This window comes from Vollenhovia emeryi, unplaced genomic scaffold, assembly GCF_000949405.1.
Source record: "Vollenhovia emeryi isolate VEMERY1.0 unplaced genomic scaffold, V.emery_V1.0 DF939811.1, whole genome shotgun sequence".
Classification (NCBI taxonomy): Eukaryota; Metazoa; Arthropoda; class Insecta; order Hymenoptera; family Formicidae; genus Vollenhovia; species Vollenhovia emeryi.
The window spans coordinates 1349-11590 of record NW_011966555.1 but is presented as its reverse complement, the minus strand read 5'-3'; the positions used below and the strand labels follow the sequence as shown (position 1 = coordinate 11590).

At 35.5% G+C, this 10242-nt stretch overlaps 2 protein-coding genes across 2 annotated transcripts; both read right to left on the bottom strand.

The window, feature by feature from the left end:
• Window positions 1-1126: 1126 nt before the first annotated feature.
• LOC105556741 (protease Do-like 1, chloroplastic) lies at window positions 1127-2542 on the bottom strand. Its single transcript, XM_012003841.1, has one exon. The coding sequence runs from the start codon at window positions 2540-2542 to the stop codon at window positions 1127-1129; it is 1416 nt and encodes a 471-aa protein (XP_011859231.1).
• Window positions 2543-9031: 6489 nt separating this feature from the next.
• Window positions 9032-9859, bottom strand: LOC105556740 (rhodanese-like domain-containing protein 7). The gene has a single exon (XM_012003840.1). The coding sequence runs from the start codon at window positions 9857-9859 to the stop codon at window positions 9032-9034; it is 828 nt and encodes a 275-aa protein (XP_011859230.1).
• Window positions 9860-10242: the final 383 nt, after the last annotated feature.

Below are 10242 nucleotides of genomic sequence, written 5' to 3'. Positions count from 1 at the left end.
GGATTATCAGAGAAATTTTTATAGCGCTTTAGCCACTCTTGTTTTATTATACCACTTGAAAGCGGCAGGGGGTTTTGTTGATATTGAGCAGCAAAAGCGTAACTCCCGAGTTCAACTTTTATCATCTCAACTTCTTCTCTTCCTCCCTCCAGGGGATATAGCAACTGACCTTCTTCTCTTGAGTATAATACTCTTGCAGGTAGTGTCATTCCAGCACTTGATGCTTGAATCCAGTCTTTTGCGGTTGAATTTTCTGAATCCCAGTGTCTGGGCACTGGGATGACAGGAGGGGGGGTTGGAATGACACCAGTATGGTTATCAATTGAATAAATAACCTCCTTATTTTCAGAAATCATTGGCAAACAAATGTGATGCCATATGTTTTTTGGCTTGGATAAGAGGTGCCCAGTTAAGTCTTCCAGGTGCAGCCTGTGCATAACAATCACAATTACTCCTTTTTTTCTATCGTTGAGCCTTGTTACCAAAGTCTGATTGAACCAGTTTGTGGCACGCTTTCTAAACGTTTTACTCAAAGCTTGGGCAGGGTTAAGCGGATCATCCACAATAATAAAATCACCACCTTCACCGGTTAACGTCCCTCCAACTGATGTTGCGATTCTAAATCCTCTCTGCACTGTTTGGAATTTATATTTAGTGTTCTGGTCTTTGGATAATTTTACCTCTGGAAACAGCTCTTTATACCAATCAGATTGCATTATGCACCTGGTGTCAAGCGAATGCTTTTCGCTGAGCAGCCGAGAATAACTTGCAACTATTATTCTTGCAGTTGGCTGATTTCCCAGTATCCATGCGGGCCACGCAACGCTTATGCACATGGACTTCACTGAACGCGGAGGCATATTGAATATTATTCGCCTTACTTCGCCAGCATTCGCTGCTTTCAGCCTGTCTTCCATGACTTTTATGTACTGATAATCATTATACTCACATCCCGGCACCACCGTTTGAAAGCACAGTTCAATGAATTTTAGAAAATTTATATTATCTATATGTGTATTTTAGTGAATGGAATGTAGACTTTAATAGTTTTGATTTGTCTTGTAAGATTGAGGTATTACAATGGCAGGCTTACAATGCTGCTAATTTAGTAAATAACCTATGAGTGCTATTTCTTCAACTTTATCGAAGTAAAGAATTGATTTCCATTGCGGTAAATGAGCAACATTATTGAATCTTTACCGTTTTTCTTTACTGCTGAATCAACTTGTTTTTGAAAATCATTAGTATTTTCTATATCGGTTCCATCTAATTGGATAATAATGTCTCCTTTTTTAATACCACGCAGCGTGGCATTACTGTTACTATCTACATTAGTAACTATCACACCTTTTGTAGGATTACTTTCTTTTGATTCTTTTGGCAGGTTTGAAACAGTTAAACCAGTTATGTAATCGGATGTTGATTTATTTTCTTCTTGATTATTACCTTGATCATCATTTGCAGATTCTTTAATCACAACCTTAATGTTGACCTCTTTGCCCTTTCTAAGTAACTTAATTTGTACTTTTTTTCCAGGTTCAGTTCTTGAAACCATTTGAGGCAGTTGTGTCATTCTATCAATTTTTTTATCATCAAATTCTAATAATATATCACCCACCTTAATTCCACCTTTTTCTGCAGGGCTATCCTTTACTATACTTGCAACCAGTGCACCTTTTGTATCTTTTAAACCCAAAGACTCAGCAAATTCTTTCGTTATAGGCTGAACTTGCACACCAAGCCAACCATGTTTTATTTTTTTGCCACTTTTTAATGCGTCAATAATTGACATAGCTAAATTAGATGGTATAGCAAAGCCTATGCCCACGTTACCGCCAGACTCAGATGGGGAATAGATAGCGGTGTTAATGCCTATAACTTTTCCATTTAAATCAAATAATGGCCCTCCAGAGTTGCCTCTATTAATTGCAGCATCAGTTTGAATAAATTCATTCATAGTGCCGATACTAATGTCTCTGGACCTTGCAGATATAATTCCTGTGCTTACAGAACCACCCAAACCAAATGGGTTACCTATTGCAATAACTGTATCGCCAACCCTTGCTGTATCAGAATTACCAAATGCAACAAAAGGAAGATCTTTATTAGAATGAACCTTAAGCACAGCAAGATCAGTTTTTGCATCATAGCCTAAAACTTCTGCTTTGAAATAAGTATTATCGTTCATAGTAACTGTGATATCTTGGGCGTTTTTAATAACGTGATAATTGGTTACTATAGTTCCACCTTTATCTATAATAAACCCAGAACCAAGCAACACCACCTCTCTGTTAACACTAGGGCCCCTATCCATAAAAAACTGATCAAAATGCTCAAAAAATTCTCTAAAATCATCAAAGAAATTATTTCTTGGCATAAAAGGGATTTTAGTTCTATTATTACTTTCTTGTTTGATTATTTGTTCGCTTGAAATATTTACAACCGCAGGAATGAGTTCTTCCACTAAATCGGCAAGTCCTTGATTACAGTTACATATAGTAGTGCTAGCATCAACGACCTTTTTTGCATTCCAATCAAACATATTAGCGTACGAAGAAAACGCAATTAGAAAATATGCAAATATAGATAAAATAAATGCCTTACTTTTCATAAGTTATTTCCATCCTTTGTTTAAAATATCTAAAAAGTTATTGTTTGGTGAAAGTACAAATTTAGTATTATTTTCGGCAAATGATTTGCTGTAAGCGCTCATAGAGCGATAAAAGTTAAAAAACTCTTCATCAACCTTAAATGCCTCATTATAAATTCTAGTTGCTTCAGCATAACCACGGCCCCTTATTTCATATGATTCTTTTACTGCACTGGAGATAATTTCCCTTTTTAATTTATCAGCTTTTGATCTAACTTCCTGCCCAGCTTGCTCTCCTTCTGCTCTAATTTCTTTTGCTTCTTTTTCCCTTTCAGTTTGCATACGGCGAAATATTGCAGAACTATTTTCTTCTGGTAAATCTGCTCTCTTAATTCTTACGTCTATTATTTCTATGCCAAATTTTTCAGCTTCAGAATAAACTCCACGCTGAATCAATTGCATAACCTCTGATCTTTTTTCGTTCAACAAACTAATCAACGAAAATCTGCCTATATTTTCTCTTATGTGTGCTTCTATAACCGGATACAATCTTCTAACCAGCCCTGATTCATTTCTCACAGCCTGGTAAAAAGTAACAGGATTTGTTATTTTATATTTTGCATACGCATCTACTATAATACGTTTTTGATCCGCTGTTATCACTTCCCTTGGGATCTTATCAGGACTTAAATCTAAAACTCTTTTATCAAGAAACTCTACACTATTTATGAATGGTAACTTAAAATATAAGCCACTTTCCCTAACATCTCTTACAACTTTACCGAGTTGTATGACTATCGCTTGCTTTGTTTCTTGCACAACAAATATTGAATTAAATAAAACAATCAGTAAAACAACAAATACAGAAACAAAAACAATTTTAATATTACTACTCATGGTTATTTCCCTAAATTTGTAAGAGGTAAATAAGAAAACATACCTTTCAGATCATCAGTTACAACAACTTTGTCTACCTTACTGAAGATATTTTCCATAGTTTCAAGATAAATACGATTCTTAACGAGAGAAGGATTCTGTCTATATTCCTCATAAAGAGATAAAAAGCGATTTGCATTACCTTTTGCTTCATTTATTACTTCATTCTCATATGCCTCTGCATCTAATTTTATCTTTATCGCTTCACCCTTTGCTCGAGGTATAATATCGTTATTATAAGCATATGCTTCGTTTATAGTACGCTCTTTGTCTGCACGAGCACTTTGTACATCTCTAAACGAACTGATTACTTTTTCTGGTGGATCAATTTTTTTCATTTGAACAGATAAAATCTCTATGCCCATTTGGTATCCATCAAGAATCTGCTGCAATAGAATTCTAGTATCTCTAGAAATTTCTGGTCTGCCTTGACCAAGTGCAAAAGAGATCGTGTTTTTACCTATTATTTCTCTCATGGCACTTTCAGCAGCATTTTTAACACTGAAACCTGGTTTGTAATCCCGTACTTTGAATAAATAGTCCTTAGCATCTCTAACGCGCCACTGAACCTCGAAGTTAACGTTGACTATATTTTCATCTCCAGTTAGCATCACACCTTCACCGCGATCTGTATCTCGCCCATAAGAACTACTTACCCCAATTTCTTCACGATTTACTTCCTTAACGTTCACTTTAAAAACCTTGCCAATAGGGCAGGGGAAGTGATAACGCAAACCAGGTGTTTCTGTATTAGAATATTTACCAAAGGTAAGTTCTATACTTTCCTCACTAGGGTGGACAATATAAAAGCCAGTGCAAGCATAGAACAGCAAAATAATAAAAATGATGAAATAAGGTTTTTTGCCCCTGTTTCTGGTTAATCCATTCAGAAAGAACCTTACATCAGATACAGCTTTACTTAAAATATCTTCATTATTGGGAGTTTTGTTCCCTACCGGTTTCTTTCCCAAATTCCAAGGATTATTATCATCAAACATAATGGTTGATTCTATAATTAATGCGTTAATATTACTTATTTAAATAAGAAAATGCAAATATAAATTACTATTTCATTTACAAATTAATTGTCAGGGTGAAAAACATGATCATACACTTCCTTTTCTCTATGTAGTATGGTCGACTCTATAGAATTTCTGGCTTTTTTTTTGAATTCTTTATTGTCACTCTTTAAGTGCACTACGTCTTCGTGAAAATGGGAATTATACCTAAATAGTAAAGCTATTATTATTAAAGTTATAACAGCCAAAAAGATGAGAGTCCTTTTTCTATACCTCATAAATGCTGCAACTTCTTGACCTAATTTTCCACACTATCAAAAAACACGTCAAGCAGAATTATTCAAAGACAAATGAACATTAACAGCCAAATTAACACTAACTTAAGAATCGAGGGTGTACAATATGAATATATTTAATTAATAGTGAGGTTTAAAATGTTAGTCAGTGAACAAACAAATTCAAGTCCTGTTAAAAAAAATTCCACTTTCATGGAAACTGTGCAGGATAAACTAAAAGATATAAAAAATTTCTCTAACTGGTCTGCAAAAGAGAAAATAGTTGCAGTAGGTGCAGTAGGTGTGATGGTTGGTGTATTAGTTCCATTTGTGGCAGTTGCTTTACCGGTTGCTGCAACAGGTGCAATAGTTGCCCTTACTCTATTTTTTGCTGTGAAAGCAGTTGAATACACATTCAAAGGGCTCAAATGGTCAGCAGAAAAAACAGTTGATGGGGCGAAGTATATTGGAGGAAAAATTAAAGATGGTGCTATGCATGCTAAAGATAAGGTGAAAGAAGGTTATGAAAATACAGTAGATTCACTGAAGAGAGGTGCTAGTTTTGTAGGCGAAGGAGTGGCAAATAAGTTCCATAAGGCATCTGGTGAGACAGACTATTTGGATAAGATAAAAAGATTTGCTCCAGATGAAATTAAGAAATCTGACGAAATAAAAAATGATATGAAAGCAATTTTTGCTGATAAAGGAAATAATTCTGGGTTAGTGAAAAATATACTTTCTGGAATATCGTCAAAAATTGATTTAAAAATAGCAGAGGAGGCAAAATCAGGATGGGAAGAGTATACTCCTAAGTGGCAAGTACAGAAAGAATTCATTAATAATTTAAATAAAAAAAGCTTGCATAGCTTGTTAACACAAAGGTCATTACCTAAAGATAGTTATTTCATCGATAGTGTTTTCTCTGAACATCACGATGAAATTAAGGAAGTTATTAAAGAATGTAAAGAAAATCATTTGTATTCAAGCGTAAGCAATATGTTCAACAAAGCTGAGAAAAGAGCTGAAAGGCCTTCTTTCAAAAGTTTAACTAGTTCTATATCGTCATCATTGTCTTCACTAGGAAGAAAAGACTCTACACAATCAACTAGCAGTTTATCAGAAAGCAGTTCAATGAGTTCACTAGATTCTGTAAGGACTGACAGTACTGTTAGCAGTGAAGCGGAGTTGTTAAATCCTGCGAAGCATAAAAAAGTAAAACAATCTTCAGGTTTCTTCTCAAGGTTTAAGAGAAATGAACCACTGAAAGAAGCTACTGACATTAAGTATCAAGCTTTTTCTGAACCAGACACGTTGTCTAGACAAGTAGGGGAGAGCGCTTTTTACGTTGCTCCACCAAAGCCACCAAGGAGCAATTCACTAAATTCTATAGGAACTGTAAGTACTGCTACTGTCTCTAGTTCAGGTTCTAAGGACTTTGCAACAGTAAGTCCTAATCGCCTTAGCAGAAGCAGTTCATTTAGTGGTTATGATTCTCCTAAGCTTACTCCAGTTGATCCACCAAAACTATCTAGAAGCTCTTCTACTGATAGTGGATTCAATTCATCAATTTCTTCTCCAGCACATACAATGTTTGCTAACGAAGATGGCAAGGTAAAAACCCAAGCTGACTTAAAAAAGACAGGTCATCTGAACAAACTGGTGGAGAAGCCTTCTACGAAAGTGGATGAAGTTAAGCCAGAATCTACGCAGGTGAAAACAGTAGGATAAACAAAACCACTCGCTTTCTTCAAAGGATGTTACTCAATGAGTAACATCCTTTTTTTGTTTTTAAACTATAGAAAAATCCTAGATCCCAGCGGTACGCGTACAACCGTATGAACATTGTGATTTCTTCACTAGGGAAGGTGTCATCCCAGTGTCACGCACTGGGATGACAGGGGAAGGAAGCACTGGAATGACAGAAGAGAGCACTGGGATGACAGGGGAAGGAGATACTGGAATGACAGAAGAGAGTGCTGGAATAACAGAAAAATCTCATCTATTTTCTCTTGATGAATAAACCTGAGTGGAATATAGTAGCAATGTATTTATGTAGATTCTAATGAATAATTTAGTTTTCAACTTTTTCAAATTTAAATGAGGCTGAAACTATTTCTGAAGAATTGTTAAACGAGAAATTAATTGTATGTGTAAATATATTTCCCGAAGTGAATTCTCTGTATTTATGGGAAGGTAAAATTAGTAATAGTTGTGAAGTAGTGGCAATTATGAAGAGCAGGAATGATCAAGTTGATAAAATTGTAGAAAAAATCGAAGCAATGCATTCTTATGATCAGCCAGCTATTGCTGTGATGCCCATAGAAAAAGCAAATAAATCTTTTACTAATTGGGCTAATAGTGTTATTGATGTAAGTAGTATTGGGGTGTAGCCAAGTGGTAAGGCAGCGGTTTTTGATACCGCCACGCGAAGGTTCGAATCCTTCCACCCCAGCCATATTGAAGTGGGTGTGAAATGATATCACTTTTCTATAAATTAAGATTATTGAATTATATATTAGGTAGTCTAAAAGATATAATTGTGAAACTGTTTCTCTGCACAATGTATCTTTACACGTTCAGCATTGTGCTCATGTTTCTCAGCAATGGTTTTTGGTATGCTGTAGAATTTTGCTCTTTCAAAAATGCGTTTTACCATTTATTTCAATATTGCAAGTGGTATTATGAAAATAGGGAAGACCTCGGTTACGGAATTTCTATCCGAGTATTAGTAGCATTCCTTACTCCGCATTTTCTCTATAAGTTGTTCCTTAGCACAGGTTGGAAGTCTTTTTTAAAGGAAAAGATAGTGCAGATACTCAAGTTCATAATAACAAGAAGAAAAAAGGGTAATGAATCCAGTAACAGTAGTAAACCAAGTGGCAGTAGTTATAGTGATAAGAATAATTACAGCAATAACAGTGAGCATCACGCTCAAGATGCAAAGCGGAAAGTAAACATGATAAAGCAGCTATTAATCAAAGATATAGAGGAAACTATAGATAGGAGATTGCATGATATTTTTTTCGGTAAAAGGAGTAAACCTCATTAAAAAGGCTTTATCTAGTAAGGCTTTTTAAAATTGGCTGTATTTTGTTTTTTACGTATACCGGATCACAGTCAGCCAATATACATGTGTGCACAAAATCTTGACTAAAGTCTGACAACCAAGAAATCGCCTTACGTTTTTCTACCAAGCTTTCTGTTTTTTTGCAGTGACTTGCTGCATCAGTCATTGCCTGCGCTATTACTGATTTCCACAGCAAATAATACCTTTGTATATCATCTGACGTACTATTTGTTTCATAGTGGTTAAAAAATTCTTTAAAATTGAAGTTATTTGACATAATGATACCTCTTTGGATTGAAATTTGAAATGATTTGAGTTTATGTCGCCACAGCGGATCCTGTTAACAAGTAGCGGAATGATGAGTTACTATACCGCCGCGAACTGTCATACCGCCGCGGCGCATAAGTGTTGAAAGTGCTATAAGTGGCATTATATAAGGTGGTTAACGGCATAAATTTCAATGGTAAATTAAAAAAGCGCCTTTTTGCCTGTGGTTAGAAGGTTTAAGCGAATTTTCGACGTGGTTTATCTGCTTTCCCAACAACGAAGGTTGATATCAAGAGGAGATTTACATACCATTAATCACCTTGTGTGATTGCACTTTCAACACTTATGGGCTTTAGCGTTTGTACCACCTGGGCAAAAGCGGATAATAAATTCTATTTACTTGATGTATATCGTGCAAAGCTTGAGTATCCAAAACTTAAAGAACAAGTTCTGTCACTAGCTGCAAGGTGGAAGCCACATGCAATTTTAATCGAAGCAAAAACGAGTGGTCAGCAATTGATTCAAGAGCTAAAGACAAATAGTGACCTACCTGTTGTCGAGATAGTACCACATAGCGGTAAACTTGCTCGATTCTACCAAATTGTTCCAATAATAGAGTCTGGTAAGGTTTTTCTGCCGCACCAAGCAGTATGGCTCAGCGATTTTGAGTATGAGGTTTTAATGTTTCCGGAAGCTTGCCACGACGACCAAGTGGATAGTACCGTGCAATATTTGCAGTGGGTGAGAAAGACTAACACCAACGCCTTCAGAATCAGGGATTTTACCCCCGATTCTGTTTGAGGTAGTTATGGTGAAGTAAGGGAAACCAATCCCAGCATCACGCGCTGGGATTATAAAGGTCAAGTAAAGGGAATTCTTACTTACTATAGCTATAACACTGAAGTTTACAATCAGAACAAACCACTTGGCCACGTGGAACTGACTTCAGCTTGTCCGTTGAAACTTGATTTGAGCAGAATATACATTTTATTGTGTTGCTTGGAGTAAGTGAGTTATCAACAGTAATTCTATCATCAAAAACAAAACACTCACCTTCCCAATTACCATTTTTATTATAAGTTTTTTCAAGGTAAGAAAGAATGCCACCTTTCAGGTGGTACACATCGTTAAATCCAAGATTTTTCATGTACGCTGTTGATTTTTCACATCTAATCCCACCAGTACAGTACATAGCTACTTTCAGGTTTTTACTCTCAGAGAAAGACTTTGCCCACTCAGGAAAATCGCGAAAACGCTGAGTATGTGGATTGATTGCATTTTTAAACTTGCCTAATTTCACTTCATACTCATTTCGTGTATCTATTACTAAAACGTCAGGTTGAGAAGTAAAATCATCCCAATGCTCTGGATCAACATATTTACCCTTAAGGGAAATATCAAGATTGCCTACACCAAGATTCACGATCTCTCTTTTTAATTTTACCTTCATCTTGCTAAAAGGTTGATATTCTGCTGCACTCTCTTTCCATGTAAGGTCCCTTAGCCTATAATCAGAACGTAGAAAATCGAATATTTTATCAATCGCGTTTCTTTCACCAGATACGGTTGCATTAATACCCTCTTCTGCAAGGAGTATAGTACCCTTTAATTCAATGTTATCGCATGCGGTTTTTATTTCGTCTTTCATGTCATAATAATTAGAGAGTTCTACAAAGTGATAGAAAGTTGCAATGACGAAGCTCATGATTATTCACTTATCAACTAAAAACATGATATACAAAATTATAAAGGTATTCAATATTACGGCTGTTAATTACTGGATATCTTCAGTTTTTACATATAACATTTTAATACCAAATATAGATCCAAATTAATGTTTTTGAGAGTATTTAAAAATATATTCTTATTTTTAGTAAGTATATTATTCGTCTGTCCTATACTATCGTTAATATCGATTCTATTTACAGAATCAGCAAATTCTGGATGGGTAATCAGTACACTTTTCCCTGAATATATACTGAGTACGCTAATTTTGATGATAGGAGTGGGGGGGATATCCTTCATATTTGGAGTGATTCCAGCATGGCTCACCACATTTTTTTCATTTCCTGGAAGTAAAATTTTTGA